The sequence below is a fragment of the Lonchura striata genome, chromosome 22, assembly GCF_046129695.1.
Source record: "Lonchura striata isolate bLonStr1 chromosome 22, bLonStr1.mat, whole genome shotgun sequence".
Taxonomy (NCBI): domain Eukaryota; kingdom Metazoa; phylum Chordata; class Aves; order Passeriformes; family Estrildidae; genus Lonchura; species Lonchura striata.
In genome coordinates, this window is record NC_134624.1 from 4,290,101 (window position 1) to 4,306,127 (window position 16,027).

At 48.6% G+C, this 16,027-nt stretch overlaps 1 protein-coding gene across 3 annotated transcripts in view; it reads right to left on the reverse strand.

The window, feature by feature from the left end:
- Positions 1-16,027, reverse strand: part of LOC110482829 (discoidin domain-containing receptor 2) — a 59,479-nt gene that overhangs the window by 21,596 nt on the left and 21,856 nt on the right. For all 3 annotated transcript variants that reach the window (XM_077787835.1, XM_077787837.1, XM_077787836.1), the window contains exons 2-6: positions 10,907-11,038; positions 6,816-6,918; positions 4,611-4,839; positions 542-689; positions 284-389 (exon numbers count right to left, since the gene is read on the reverse strand). In XM_077787835.1, coding sequence (XP_077643961.1) covers positions 284-389; positions 542-689; positions 4,611-4,839; positions 6,816-6,918; positions 10,907-10,970 — 650 coding nt within the window. In that variant the 5' untranslated portion in view covers positions 10,971-11,038. The remainder of the gene's footprint in view (positions 1-283; positions 390-541; positions 690-4,610; positions 4,840-6,815; positions 6,919-10,906; positions 11,039-16,027) is intronic.

Sequence of the window (16,027 nt, forward strand, 5' to 3'; positions counted from 1 at the left end):
AGCTCCCTGACACTCCCCATCAGACCCAGGTTCCTAAGTTCATGCTGGACAGCTACATGCAACACCTACTCTGAACATAAAATCCTTTTATTTAAATATCCAAGCTCTACTGTATCAGCCCAGCTTGAAACCATCAGATATGAATTTATCAAGACATTGTTACCCAGCATTTTCCAACATCCTACAAGCATGAAGAAGCATCTGGGATACGAGATACCAGTGACAGAGAGAGTAGGAAAGAATTTGCACGGTGACAGAGAGAGAACAGGACAACTTCTCCCACCTGCGTTCCTGATAGCCATCATAGGTCGAGTCATTCAGATAAACTATGGGGAACCCGGGAGCTGCTATTGTCCCTCCTTCAGGGATGCTGTAGGATGCCAAACCATCTGGAAAAGAAAGCCATACGCCTCAGAAATACATCAGCGGGCTCCCATCACCTGTGTCCATGCGACATTTTTATTCGTTTGAGGGCTGGCAGCAGCTGCAGGGAGCCCCGGGCAGGGCTGCCCTCCGTGCCAGGCTGGGGAGGGGTGCTGACCGTGCCAGACGCAGCCGTAGAGCTCCACCCTCATGCACACGGTCATGGGCGCCTTGGTGACGGGGATGAGGCGCACGAAGCGCGCGATGATGGGCGGCCGCAGGTCCTTCAGCACCACGTCGTAGGTGTCCGTGTTGCCATCGATCACCTGCAGGAGAAACAGCCTCAGCTGCAGCCTCTCCCTTCTCCTGATGGAAGGGATGGCACCACAGTCAGGCTAAGAACAATTCAGTGCTCAGATAAACTTCAGTCTCGGAGGCCGTGAGATCTCTGAGAGCAAGCAGGTGGCCATAGCTCAAAGTAGTCACAAGATCTTCACTACAAGATAATAGGTAACTTTCTACTCCAATGGACAGTTGCCACAAAATTTATTTTGCTTTTCTAACCTATCACCTTTACTTACTTCTACTGCACTGCAGGTACTTTTATCCAATGGGCTACTATCACACATATGCTTCTATTATCACTTCTAAACTCTTAGCTTACTCTATACAATTACACCTCTACATTATAAACCCTTCACTATCTTATCAATACAGCTTCCTACATTATAAACCCTTCACCATCTTATCAATAGTTTCTTTCTTACTTAAGGCATATTCTTACTTACTATAACTATGTAGTCATAACTATAAAAATGTAAGTTTATGATTTTTCTACTTAATGTCTGTGTACTTTATTTTTACATAAATCCAAGCTTCATCCAAGGCTGTAGACTGAACCCTTCAGTGTCTGTGGAAGTTTCTATCTTTCCATTTCCCACACTCCCTGTTGTGCTGTTGGGCTGTACAGTGGTGCTCCTGTGCCCCTTTGTTTGGGAGTGGAGAGTTCCCCAGGTGGAATCTGCAGGAGGGAGCTGCTGCTGCTCATCCTGTGGCTGATGGGGTGGGAGGGGTGCTGCCATTTCACCTCCTGCTCACTGCAGACCCTCACAGGCAGCACTGAGGGAGAAGAGAGAGGCAGGTGGGGCTGCAGGTGTGAGTGAAAGCTGCAGAGAGTTCCAGTTACTGGATGAAACCCCTTCCTTCAAGGGATCCATGGGTTCCAGCAACAGGTAACAGAGCTTGCCCTCATCACCAGTTACCTGGTGGAGGGCCCTGATGTCCTTTCTCCACAAGCCAACACAATTCCAGAGGTGCTGCAGTGTTTGGTGCTGCACAGGAGGCATCCTGGACTGAGCATCACCCCAGCCACCCCATCCTGCTGCAGTGCAGTGACAGGCAGGGACCTCACCCTTCCCCTCAGTGCCAACAGTGTCCTGGGAACTCTCCACTGTTTATTTTGACCTCCCCTCCCATCCCACAAACACAGCTTTTGTAGCAGACATCAAAATGTGAGGGATGGCCAATATAATGGTAATGGCAAACAGCTGATCAAAGGTCTGGGTGAGCAAATAATTCATTAACAAGATAAAAAGCTGCTACCAAATATTGCATTGCAGACCCTGCTGGGACTTCCAAAGCACCCTCAGTGCAAGGAAACATCACCATACCCAGCACCTCTCTAGTCTGACTTAAGTCTTCAGACTCCACAAGCCTGAAGGCAGGGTGACCAGGTCAGACAGCTGCAGGTGAGAGTCCCAGGGGAAGTTTAACAAAGTATGAACAGAGCCCAGCTCTGTGCTCAGGTCTGGAGACAGCATGAGACAACTGTGGTGAGCAGGGAAGCCTCCGTGTGTGAGCTCAGCACATTTCCTACTCTCTAAACTCCTTCCTCCTCAACATCCACACACCAAACACTGCTATCAGACACCCAGAAACTCCTTAATTCCCTGCCACCCCCTCCAGTTTTAAATCCCAAAGCAGGCATCCAGACATCCAATTTAGATACAAGTGTCTACGAGAAGGACACCCATGTGATGTTTGGGACATGCACAGACAGGTAGTGAAGAGCCAGAGTTTTCCTGATTTGGGGGAGTCAGGTCAGGGGACATGGACAAAGGAAGAAAACTTCAAACATCCCCTCAGAAAAAAGCATCTTTGTACCAGCTCCACAGTAGAAGAGTAGAGAATCCTGCCCAAATTCTGAGAGCAACAAAGAAGGTGATGCACCTTGTGTCGCATCTCCACATCCTGCAGCTGCTGTTCCTGAGCATGCCCTCACTCAGGGCCAGAAAACCCAAACTGTGTGAGAGACAAAGCCAGCAGCAGTTTCCAGTCCTGGCCCCTGCTGAGCCCAGTGCTCCCCATGTCAGGAACGATGCAGTGCTGCTGGATGAGACCAGGTGTCACAGAACTGAGGCAGAACACACTGCTCCAACAGAGCCAGGACGGAGTAGGATGCATTAATGTCTCAGGCTGCAAGGTGCAGCTGGGTGTGTATTCAATTCCCATCTGTCAGAGCTGGGGCAGTTCTCCTCTGTTCATTGGGCACTTTTCTTTATCTCTCCCACAGCCAATCCTCCCTCCAGGAGATCTCTGCTGTTCATGGGCCACTAATTATTAATTATCTTCTGTTCATGGCCACTGAGTGTCCCTGCATGGCTGAGAAAATTCCCGCATCCCATGGGGAGAGGCTCTGCCCAGGGGAGGAGCCAAACATTCCTACCTGGATCCAATCTGACCTGGGAACAGCACAGCAGCCTTTGCCCCCTGCATTCCCAGAGGAGCAGCTTCCTTCCCCTGCATTCCCAGAGGAGCAGCTTCCTTCCCCCTGCATTCCCAGGGGAGCAGCTTTCTTCCCCCTGCATTCCCAGGGGAGCAGCTTTCTTCCCCCTGCATTCCCAGAGGAGCAGCTTCCTTCCCCCTGCATTCCCAGAGGAGCAGCTTTCTTCCCCCTGCATTCCCAGAGGAGCCCAGGCCCATCTCCCCCAGCCCTGGAGCTCCAGAGGAAAACTCCCCCCTTGTGCAGGATCCTGCTCCAGCAGAAGCACAGCTGGCACTGCAGGAGGGCTGAGCCCCCCTGGGATGGGGCTGAGCCACCTCCCTGACCCACAGGGGACAGGGCTGCTCTGACTCTGGCAGGGGTTTGTTTTCCCTTTTTTGTACTCTTGCATTTGTATATTTAATTTCCCTAGTAAAGCACTGTTGGAACTCAGAATGTCCCTCAGACATTTTTAGAGGTTCCAGGCCTTGGTCAGAAGCATTTGAGACCCTGGCAGACAGCTGGAAACAGCTGTGATTTTGGGTTTGAGCCATGGAATGAATTACCAACTTTGAAGGTGGAACAAGCAGTCACAAAGGATTAGATATTGTAGTAGAGGTAGTTACCAAGTAGAGGGAAAATTTTTTTAGTATTGTACAAGGAGGTTTTAGCACCTGTACAGGGGGGTTTTACTTTGTACATAGGGGTCAGAGGTTTTAAGATGGAGGAATGTGGGCCGATCCTGTTCTTCCTCCTTCTTCTTCCTCACCTCCATGTTCTTGGTGATGTTGGCACTCACAGATTGGTTTAGAGTAGAAAAGCACCATTTAATATAGGTAATAAGCATTGGGAAAAACTGTAACCATGTCACACGTAATGTACCATATAAAAGATAGAAAAGCACCATTTAATATAGGTAATAGGCATTGGGGAAAACTGTAACCATGTCACACGTAATGTACCATATAAAAGATAGAAAATCACCATTTAATATAGGTAATAGGCATTGGGAAAAACTGTAACCATGTTACACGTAATGTACCATATAAAAGCAGCAGCCCTGGCGGGGAGAGAAGAAGCAGTCGGGTCAGAGAGGATGTCAGGGTGTGTGTGTGCCTCTGCCTGAGCTGTGAGCAAACCACAGCAGCCCCAGAAGAAAATCTTTTAGATAACTTGCAATAAACTGCCTTGAGACTGAACAACAGAGACTGCTGAGCCTTTCTTTGGAAGCTCGGGGTGGAGGAGAGACTTTTCCAGCACACAGAGCCCCTGAACCAGGCCAGGGGTTCCAGCAAAGCACTGTTATTCCTATTCCCACATCTTTGCCCAAGAGCCTCTTACTTCCAAAAGTACTATAATTCAGAGGGAGGGGGTTTCCATTTTCTATTTCAAGGGAGGCTCATGCCTTCCTTAGCAGACACCTGGCTTTCCCCACCACGACACTTAAGCAGGATGAGGAGGACGTGCCCTGTAGCCCCGGGCTCACCCTGCCTCCCTGGCGGCTCCTCCAGGAGATCCAGCGCTCCCCGTTGCGGCTGTAGTCGATGCGGTACGCGCGGGCGAACTCCTTGCCCGTGGCGCGGGCATGCCGGCCCTGGGTGCCCACCAGGGTGATGAAGAACAGCTTGTGCAGGTCAATCTGCAGGAACTGCACATCTTCGGGCTCCAGCAAACCAGCTGGGCACCAGGCTCCATCCCCCTCTTCCCTCTGTAACCTGAGGGGGAAATCGCACGCATTAAAAGGAATCAGATCTCCGATGATTAATTGAGGGAACATGCAGAACTGTGAGGACTGGGAGGAAGCAACAAAACCAGCAATGGCTACCAAGTGTCTCTGCCCTTTGGGATGATGGTCAGCTGAGACTCAAATCCTACAGGTTTGCCCTATACAGAACAGCTCCTCAGTCCCACATACCTTTCACTAACTACTTGTAGTAATTTTTTCCCCAGACATGAATTTCCCCATTGATCAGAAACAACCCTGCTGCTCAGCAGGGAACTGCTCTCTGCTCTGCAACACCTTGCTGCCTAGGTGCATCCTCACTGCTCCTAAACCCCACATGGTAAGGCCTTAACTTCTGCTTGATCACCTCCTTCAGCTTTACAAAGCTCAAAGTTGAGCCATCTTAAAAATACATTTTAGCAACATAAGATCTGTTTGAAATTCTTCTGGGTCATTTCAATGCACAGTTCACATTTCCTGCAGTCATCAGAGCTGCTGGTGTAGGATGCTGCTAGGAGAGTTGGGGGGAGGTCTCTGCTCCTCAATTGAACATTGTGAGAGCTGTAGTTGTGACAAATTTATCTGCACACCAAAAATGTGTGGGTTTTTTTACAAACAGGGATTTCTTAGCCCTTGAAGTGCCCTTGGCTTTCAGACAGCTACCCCATCTCCACCTGATGGGATCAGTGAGGGCATCAGGGAAGGTGGTACCCAGGAGGAGTCACTGCAGGTCAAGGCTCAGGCCAGAGAAGATTTTAATCTCTGGCTGATCAGCTGTTTGTGCAAGGTTTTCTTACACTGGAATCGCAAGTAAAAAAAAAAACTCTAAAAAAGGCAGGAAGGGTGACTGAAGCGACAGGAACAGACATCTGCATGGGACAACTCTGACCTCTAACCAAATGAGGTCAGCTTCATGCCTTCACCCTCTGAACATCCAGCAAAGAGAGGATGGTAAAATGGTGCCCAAAGTGTTTGCAGCACTGGAAATAAGCCATACTCATAGGAAAAACCTCCCAGCTGTCAGACCCACAGGCCTGCTCAAACACTATTAAAAACACAGCACACAGCATCACTGCTCTACCACACACTAAGAAAAAATAATATTTGAGCACCAGGAGAATTTTATGATTTTGGAGTGCCTGAATTCATCATAAAAATATAAGTATCACAGTCAACCTGAAATTTCTGTCTGACTTGCAACAAAGCTGTAGCAATGGTTGATATCACCACTGCAAACCATTCCAAGGAAATTCACATTTGCAACTCTTTTGTGAATCATCAGTTAATAACTTTGCGAGAAATAAAATGACCAAAAAAAAAAAGTAAAGAAAAGCTGTAGGCCTCCTTGACAGTGAAGAAAATAATTTAGCTGCTTGCTTGACAATTCCTTAACTCTGCATTTCCAAGGTGTTTGAGGCAGAGTGAGCACAGCCCATTTCCTCAATAGGATGCTGTTGAAAAGTTCATCCTTGTAAAGGATTTCCTGTGATTTAGTTTAAAGCACTCCACAAGAATCCCAGGGGCACTGTCCCTGGCTTGCCTGTAAGTCCCAAATCCTTTGGAGATTTATTCACAGAGTGACAGAAAGATGGGTGTCAGAGGCAACCTTGGGGTCTGCAGTCCCATCCCCTGCTCACACACAGCAGGGCCAGCTCCAAGGCTGCCCTGTGTTCCTCAAGGCCTGTACAGCCAAGTCCCCAAATGCTGAGACATCACCACCTCTCTGGGTCCCCCTCCCACCACTTCATTCTCATGGAGAATGAGTTTTTCCCCTTAATATTTAATGAGAATTTCCTGTACCACAGCTGTGATTATTGCCATGGCCTCCTGGCCTTTCACTGTGCACTACCCAGACTGAATACAAAAGCAGCAAACAAGGTTTTAATGGTGGGGGATCTTCTTCCTCAGCCACATATTGGGTTTCTAGGGGGAAAAAAGGATTAAATTTGTTTTCAGAGGTGAACCCACCGTGCATATTGGGGCCCTGTGGAGTCGTACCACTGGCTGGAAGCAGTGATGTCCTCATCCCGGATGGTCCCCTCGTGCATGCCCAGAGGGTAACGACAGATTGCTGCAAGGGGCAACACAGGCAAGCAAACAACAAAGGTCAGCACTCCTTTCTTTTAAAATCACCAGGCAAGTTTAAATAAATGCTATCATGCCCAGAAAATAAACATGGTAATGCTAAAATAAAGAATGCAAAAAAAAAAAAAAAAAGGTATTAAATACACCATAATTATCATAAACTGAAATTATAAGTAATGCATTAGACTAACAGTAACATTCAGCAGAGCCCAGGCAAGGCAAAAACTTTACAAAGAAACATTTTAAGAGCATGAAATCCCAAACCATATTATTATTGCTGGTTGCACAGGCCAAATTTACAACGGCAAATTATTAATCAATAATAATGTGACATAAAAAGGAAGACTTTGTTCAAGATTTTTCTTCCCCTGGAACAAATTGGATGCTTGACTTGTGCTCAAATGGGAACAGTTATTACATTCACCTGTGCAGATACAGGGGAGAAGTTAAACATCTATTACAGATGACAAGTCATGGAAATATCTGTTCTGTCCTGTCACTGCAGGCTGGAGTTCCCATCCATCCATCCTGCCTCATCCCAGCCTGCTCCTGCCTCCAGCCTCAAGTGGAGGCAGCATTTCTCCCCAGCATGGGAATGCTCTCAAACTTGGTGCCTCCATGGAGCACAGACACAATTGGCTCAAGCCAGCATCTCCAAAAGCTCCCCACACCAGTAACCTGCAGATGCAGCTGAGAAATCCTAGCTGGCCTCGAGGTTCTCTCTCCTGACAGAAGATTTTAAACATGTCCTGGAATATTAGAGATGTTTGGGAAAACTCTAAATCTGAATGCAACCACTGCCAGCCATACTGCTGCAGGCACAGGAGCAGTTCTGGCTGCCTCTGCCTCAGGCAGGGCTGCCCTGGGTGTCCTCCTGGTTTCCCAAAATCCCAGGATGGGCTGGGTTGGAAGAGACCTTGGAGCCCATCTCCTGCCATCCTCGTACCAAACCTGGAAACAGCTCAACAGAAGCTGCACTTCAAGGGTCCTCGTGGGTCCCTTCCAACTCAGGACATTCTGGCATTCCATGAAATCCACTCAGCAGGTTCAGAAGCTATAAGACAAGACAGAGGGATGAAAACCACCTTGCTGTTATCACTACACAGAATAAAGCACACCTCAGGCTGAATCACTGCCTGACAGATCTGATGTAGAAATGTTTGCAAACAGAGGGTGGGGCTTCAGTAGGGTTTGCCTGCAGCTGTTAGGCACTGAATCAGTGAATGTGTGATGTGCTAAGCATTCCTAAATTATTGGGTAAAGGAGATGGCTGGCGAGGTGACATTTGCTAATGATACTAGGTTAATTAATATTAAAAATATTTAATATTTTAAATGTCAATATTTAAATGTTAATAAATATTAGATTTTAATATTAATAAATAAATACTAAAATTGTTCTTTTTAATGCTTTAATGTTAATATTTTTAAAATCATGGGAATACCTATAAAACAAACTAGAATTAGCATTACAGCACTGCCCGTGTTCATGGTCAGATGCCAGGCAGAAAAGGAATAGAGCTCTTGCTCCTTGCTTCCAGCATCAGAAGGCAACACAGATGATGAAAGAAAGATCTGCAGTCTCATCTTTACAAAAGGGATTACTGAAGTGTGACATAGTTAATTTATATTGAACAATAGATATCCTCGCTGTCTCTCAAAACACCAGAACCAGGATGCATCAAAAGGTCAGGTAGGAGAGTTCCAAAATAGAATATAAATCCTTTACCTATTAAACACTCCAATGCCACAGTTTCCCATGAGTTCAAGCAACCAGCTGAAGAAACTCACAGCCACCACAAGCAAATAAATACCCAAGCAGTGGCTCTGGAAGCTGCAGTGACCTGAGGGTACCCTGGGGTAAAGCTTTGCTGTGTGCCAGCCCATCCATGCACCTTTCCAGAGCCAGAGGGATGGAGCCAGGCCATTGAGCTGGGTGAGCCCCTGGTATCACCCACATCAGCCTGGGCTTGGTCAAGAGGCCTTGAATTCTCTGGGAGGAAACTGGTGTCTGCCTGGGATCAAGAACAATGGGGCTGCTGAAAGCCAGCCAGGAGTCCCAGCTCTGCTCTCACACTGCACCATCAGCTTATTTGGGGAGCCAAACCAGCCCTGACTGTCTTCACTCTCACCTGTCCCACCACAGACCAGTACAACCTGATCTGTTGCTGAGCTATGGGTAAATGCATAGAGATGTTCCAAAAAGGTGGGGTCACCATCTGAGAGCAGGAAGTGCTTTTTATGCTCCTGCACTGGGAGTCCTGTGTGGTCACACCTTAAAGGTCAGACACACACTGGCCAGCAATGCCAGATGGAGAGCTACTTGGGAAGGGCTCTGGGGGACTGACTCTTCTTGCAACACTGCACAAAACCCATTTCTTCACAACCCCAGGGCTGGCAGCAGAACCCAGTGTCCTTGGCATTGAGAGATGCACTCTGAAAGTGGCCACAGCTCTCACCAAAACCAGCAGCACGAGGCTCTCACCAAATGCACCTATTTTGAACAAAACCATCCTGGGTTCTGTTTAGGTGCCACCAGGACTCCTGACCCTTTAGTGGGCACTCAGGAGACACTGGGGCTCAGAGAGGTGGCCCAGCCCATCTGTCAGGAAGGTCAAACATCTCCTGCTAGACAAGAGACTCACCAGGACCCTGTTCCAGAGGTCTGAAATCACCCCCAAAGCAGCCCCTGTGAGTTATAAGGCAATGAGGAGATGCTTCAGGCTGCTCCTAGAGCAGACCAGGAGGTCAGGATGATCCATGGAGCCTGTGGCATCAGAGCCAGGAGCACCAGCAGGGCTATGGTGCTGGAATCTGCCTGGGAAGAGCAGGGCCAGCCCCAGGCAGAGGCACTGGAGCAGCTGGGGGAGCTGAGGAAGCAAAGCTGCCCGAGGGTGTCACAGGCAGAGCTGAGAGGTGTGAGGGGCTATTTCCTGCAGGAATCACAGACCTGTGCTCAGAGCCCACCCACCTCCTTCGAGCTGGTGTGGCAGAGCCACTCCTGCACCAACCACCACCAAAAGGAATCTGCATGGGGCTGCCCCTCCAGCCTTCCCTCCTCTTCTGGGAGGTTTGGCCACCAGAAGCAGAGGCAGCCTCAGTCCCACGCTGGGTGTGAGTGCAGGGAATGCTGTGCAACAGGAGCACAGGAGTGCTGCTGAGCTCCCTCCACAACCCTCACTTCACTTCTGGCTGCTTGCAGCACAACCTCAAACCTCTGCAAACATCCACAGGCCAGAGCAGGGTCAGAGCCAGCCACAAAGGGCTCCAAACAAACAGAGCCAGCCTCAGCAGAGCCAGCCCAGGCCCTCGGGGTAGCACTGCTGCCTCACCACACCTTCAGCCAAGCTGGAAAAGGATTAAACTCATTTGTTTCACAGACTGTCTCCAGCTCAAAACACCTCATTACAGGAATTTTTGCAACACATTAACTTATTCATCTCCATCATGACTGTATCCTGCCAAATGCTGTAGGATGAGAGGTCCTGCCCTCCACAGGGACTCAGGCTCATATCCTTGTCTCCACCCTATCTTTGTGCCAGGTAAAGTTTACATCTGTCCTTCCACACTTCTCTCTCCAGAATGCCCCTGGCTGGCTGGACAGCTGTGGCTAAAGCTGATGCTTTGCTAACTGGAAATTTGTTTTCCACAGCAAGCACAGAACCTCTGAGCCAGCCTGGAGCGAGGTTTGCTCTGGAGGCCAGACAGCCAAAGTGATGGAGGGATATTCAGAGCCCAGGACAGGCCCAGGTGGGCAGAGAAAGGAGGATGTCCATGTGCTGGGCCTTCCTGGGACTGGCAGGAGAGTGTCCCACTCCAGCACAGCTGTCCAGGAATATCTCAGTCCAGAGGACATTTGGGAACTACAGTGATTATCTCTACACGCAGCCTTCACACTCAATCCCCACGAGAGGCAAAGAAAGGAGCACACAGAAGGTGGGAGACGAGTCCTCTCCCAGCCTGGCAGCTCCCTACCAGGGTTGACTTCGGTGCCAGAAGGCTCAGGCAGGGAGGCCAGCAGCAGCATGCAGAAGATCATGGTAGCAACTGGAGGTGCTGCACAGGGTCAGACGAGTCCTTCAAAGGCAGCAGCTGCCATCTACATCTCTGAAAGACAAAGCAAAGAGAGAGGATGAGTCCTCCAGAGACAGGACTGCTCTGTGTCATTGCCTCGTGACAGGCTGGGCAATCTTCCCTGCCTTCAAGAGTGTCTTTGACCTCAGCCCTGCTCTGCTCATCACCAGATCAGAGGCTTAGAGAGGAACCAATGATCACTTGACTGTCTACACCACCCCTAAAGCTACCAGTGCAATCCAACTTCCAGGCCCTCAGCTGCCATGAGTCCTGGGTGGATGGATGTACCCTTTTAACTGCAATTAAACAAGTCCAATGCAAAGTAATTTCTCCCTCATCAATACTTCCCTTCCCTTTCTAAGTTAACAAATAGTGAAACTGCAGTTACAAATTAACCTGGGCAGTCCAACCAGGCTCCCCAAGCAGGCTTTATCCACCTAAACCTTGGCACCAAGTAGCCAAGCAGGCACCTTGGAACTTGCCACACAACTTTAAGATAGAGGTCCACAGCAGGGTGAAAATAAATCTCTCCCTGCATGGCCACACTGCTGCCAAAAGTGCATGTGCACTCACACAGGTGAGAACACTCATTTCCTGTTTGGAAACAAGGAAAAGAGCAAAGGCCTAAACACTGGAAGTTTAATTGGAAAGCCATGATAACACCTAAAGGAACAGGTCAGATCAGCAGTTATGTGAATTCTTTGTGCCCACATTCACTACAAAGAGCCTTGGGAGGCTCCCATCCTGGAGGATAATTCTACAGAAGGCAGGTTAGAGGCTCTGTTTCATAATGGAATGCCAGGAGAAAAGAAAACAGAACAAATCAATAAATGTAAAGTTGCCAGGACGCTAAAGTGTTTGCTCAAGAATCCTAGGAGTTTTAGTAAAAAGGCAACACTGAATGTTGGGATTTGTTAGTGAAGGAGGAGAGGCTATAAAAGGACCCACCATTGTGCCAGTGCATGCATGCAGGAGCATCAGATGCCATTAGCTCAGAGCCTGGTAACAAAAGGCTCTCTTTTTCCACCCAGCATAATTAAACTGTACAGTCACAGCCCTGAGCTGCCATGGATACCCAAGGAACACAGCTCCTTAAATCCAAAGGTAAAACCTTTGGCTTGGGAAATCCCCCAGCTGCAGATCGCTGGACACCCAGAAGCTAAATCAGGGTTAGAATCACTGGAGCTTGCCCTGTTTTTATTCTCTTTCCTAAGGATATGCTACTGGCCATTGTCCCTGCTGGATTCCATCAGAAAAGATGGCTCTGAGCCTGAAAAACAACTGAGGGCCTTCTTGGGAAGGGAGCCAAACACGCAGGCAGGAGGGGGAGCTAATGCTGGGTGGCTGTGCCTTGCTGTGCCCAGCCAGGCAACCAAAAAACACCTTAAAATCACCAGATCCCTGCTGCTTCAGCCACCTCCTGGCTCCCTACACAAGCACCCTGGCCAGGGCTGGGAAGGGGCTGTGATCCCGTGGCATCCCCTGTGGTGAGCCTGCAAAAAGCAAAGCACAAGCCCAGATCTCAGCAGGAGGGTCTGGTGAGCACAGAAGAGGTTTTGACCAAGCACTCTGCAGCTGTTTGTGCATCTCAGGTCATTCTTTCCTCCTGGAATGGAAGGGTTGCTGCTGAAAACACATGGATTCCCACCATCCTAGGGCAGACTGCAACTCCCACAGAGAAGAGACTTTGTGCACTGAATTGAAGGGAGACTTTGTAAAGAAGTTCTGGGGCAGAAGACAGACTTGGTGAGTGTCAATTTATGCAGGTGATTTGCTAAGGTGTCCTGGGAGCTCCCAAAGCAGGACCTGCAAAGGGAACTACAGAGAATTCAGAATGGGGGAGACAGTCCTGCCACAGGACCTGGGAAAGGGACCTGTCACCAACACCAAGGCTTTAACTTGAGCCACCTTCCTGCAGCAGAGACCTGTCTGGTGGTGCTGTGGCCATGACCCAGATAGCTGCACCACAGGGGTGAAGTCTGGGATAGATCCTTCCCATGGGTGCCGAAGCTGGACCAGACATTTGTTGGATTAAGCTTTTTTTGACCCAGAGATGGAGCAACTGAGAGGTGTTTTAAAAACTTTTATTCTTATTTTTAGTCTCATGTGAAGGGTGAGACAATACAGATGTTATAATTCACACCATCACAATCAGAAGTTAACTATTTAATAATTATAATATAAGCTTTTCTTAACCTATCAGTTTTAATCACACTATGTTATAAACACCTTAAAACCAATCAACTAAAATCACCCCCCACTACATCTTTCTATTTCTCTAAAGTATCTAGTCATAGTTACAAAACCACTCTTTAAACTTATTTCTAGCTCCATTTCTCTCTCAACAGTGTCTGTTTTATTCTATAGTATTACTAAGTTAATATTTCTTATCTCAAAGTCTACATACAAATACATACTATGTAAACTTTCTATCAAGTTCTAAGAATTTTCTACAAATTCATTTCCCACAGCCACTGAGCAGAGCTTGTTGAGAGGGCCCTGGAAGGAGAACAGCAGCCTGGAGACATGTCCCAGGTGACTGCTGAGCTGCATGTTTAAAAGCTCCCCACAAGGAGCCCTCCAATGGCCAATGACATCACACACAGACTGCACACCCTCATCCTCCTCCAGAGCCTGGCAAACTGTGTGAGCTTCACAACTCAGGCTGGTTCCACCAAAACACACAGGGATTTCTCTCTAACTTGTCCAGGAACAAGGGGAAAGCACTGAAATAGGGACTGTGGTTAGGTTGAGGGCCCAAGCCTCACTGCTGGAAGGAGAAAGAAATGAGAGCAGCCCCTGACATCAGCAAGTGTTCAGTGCCTGTTTCCCATCTGGTCCAAAACCCAGCAAAGAAGGATGAAGAGCAGGGCATCATCCACCCTCTGCCATCAGCACATCTGCACATCAGCACTCAGAGCCCAGCTGGGATGGCTGCAGGCACTGTGAGGGGCTCACCTTGAGACTTTACATGAGGACTTTCCTTTGACAAGAATAGTTGTGCTGTGCCCCAGTCCTCTCAAAATGACAGCAGCCACCAATGTCACAGCAACTGAATAAATGCACCACAAGCAGCACCACTGTCTCACCTGAACAAGCACCATAAGTGCCCATTTGTTTTATGACACCTTTTGTACTGCCACAGAGGCAGTCACATCACTGAACCACCTGAACGGGGTGATAAGGATGTAAAATATCAGGAAGAAAGAAAGAATGAAGTGTGGGACAAGGGAAGTCACACAAAAAATGCTCAAGCACCATTTCAGCTCCTGCCACTGAGCCAGCAACCAGCACTGGAGAAAAGGTACAAACTGGGGGGCACAGACATGTGTACTGCCACTCTGAGAACCAGGGGCTTCTCAGGACTTGATGGGCACATGGACCTCTGCAGGGCCACAAAAATAGCATGGCTTGGGGGAACTGCAATCAGAATTAGAAGATGGCCATACAGGCCAGTCTGGCCTCCAGGAGAGGAAAGGAAAGCTCCAGAGCTGACCTAGAGCTCACCTGCCAGCAGCTCTATGCCCACAAAAGCTGGCTTTGAATTGGGCCCTTGCCTAAAGAGTATCCAAGACAAGCTGGATGAATCCCCTCTGGATGTGTCTGCACTGCTGACAGAAGAAAAGGCTGCTCTGGACTAGTCCTGTCTCCCCCAGTTTGGTACCATGAATTCTCACCTTTGTATGTGGCACAGGTGAACTATTTCCAGCAGTGCAGCCCTGCACAGGCACCTCAGCAGCTGGTTCAGGTTCTGCTGGGTTTGTTCTTCCCACCACATTTGGTTCCCAGTGCTGGCTCACTGAAGTGCCTGTCAGTGAGTCCTGGGAGAGGTGATGTACAGAGGGAGCAAACAATGCCATTTCTCAGCTCTCTCCACAGCAGCTGCAGCTGTAAGCAGGGTCAGCAAGAATTGTTTTAATCCTCCAGAGGGTGAAACATTCTGAAGGAGGTTCAGCCCCACTCAGGAGCTCCAGCTGCAGAAATCACTGCTACTGATACTGATTGGTGCAGAGTCTCAATCTCATCCAGGAGTAGACTGGATTCCCAAGTTACACACTTCCCAGAGCTAGGACACGCTGGAATTACTACTAAATACAACCCTCTGTACAGACTGCTTGGGAATCATCTTACTAAGGACTTTTTCTGTGTAAATGGCTCCATACTTTTCTTTCAGCTGCATTAGTCCTTTGCTGTACTCATGCCTATCTTCCCACCCTGCCCACACATACACACCAAGTGCCAGAACTACAGCACAAACCTGAAACCAGTAAAAACAGGATTAGCAATATCCTCTGAGAGGCAAGAAAGTGTTAAACTCTGTTCCCAGGCCTGACTGGATCAAGTTGCTAATTGCTAACAGCTGGCTGCAGGAGAATAAAATCCTGTTACAATCATTGGGAGAGTGGAAAAAAAAATCTACTTGTTGAAAAACTCAACAAGAAATGCAAAAGAGGGCACTTTTCCCCAATAAACCCAGCAGATACCATGCCTGAAAAGCCAGTCCATGCCTCCACAGAGGAGCAGCTGGCTGTGACCCAGAGCACAGCAAAGGCTCAGCGAGCACAGGAGGGAGCTGTTCTTCAGTGATGTGCATGAGGAAGGTGGGACTTGGAGCTCCTCCAGGCCCTGTTCTCCCTCCAGAGATCCATTACAGAGGTCTGGCATGTTTGCAAGCCTCTCTAGATCCCAACTGAAACAGGCATTTGTTTTAACTGGTTCCTTTGCAGATCATTACCCCAGAGTGGGACCTGAGGGTTTGCTGCAGGAATCCCATTCCAGATGCCCAGAGCCACGCCAAGAAACTCCACAGGACACAGAGTGTATCACACAGAGCTCTGTGTACAACAGGAGGGGCTATCCTGAATCAAAGCATCCTCAGAAGAGGTCCAGGAACAATCAGGAGGAGTGGATGGCATCTCCTAGCATTCCTAGAGGAATTCAACGGGGAAGAAGCAAAAATAATAATTGGGGCAATATCTGATGCTTGAAGAAATAAGAGGCTGGGAAGTGTGATTTCCATTT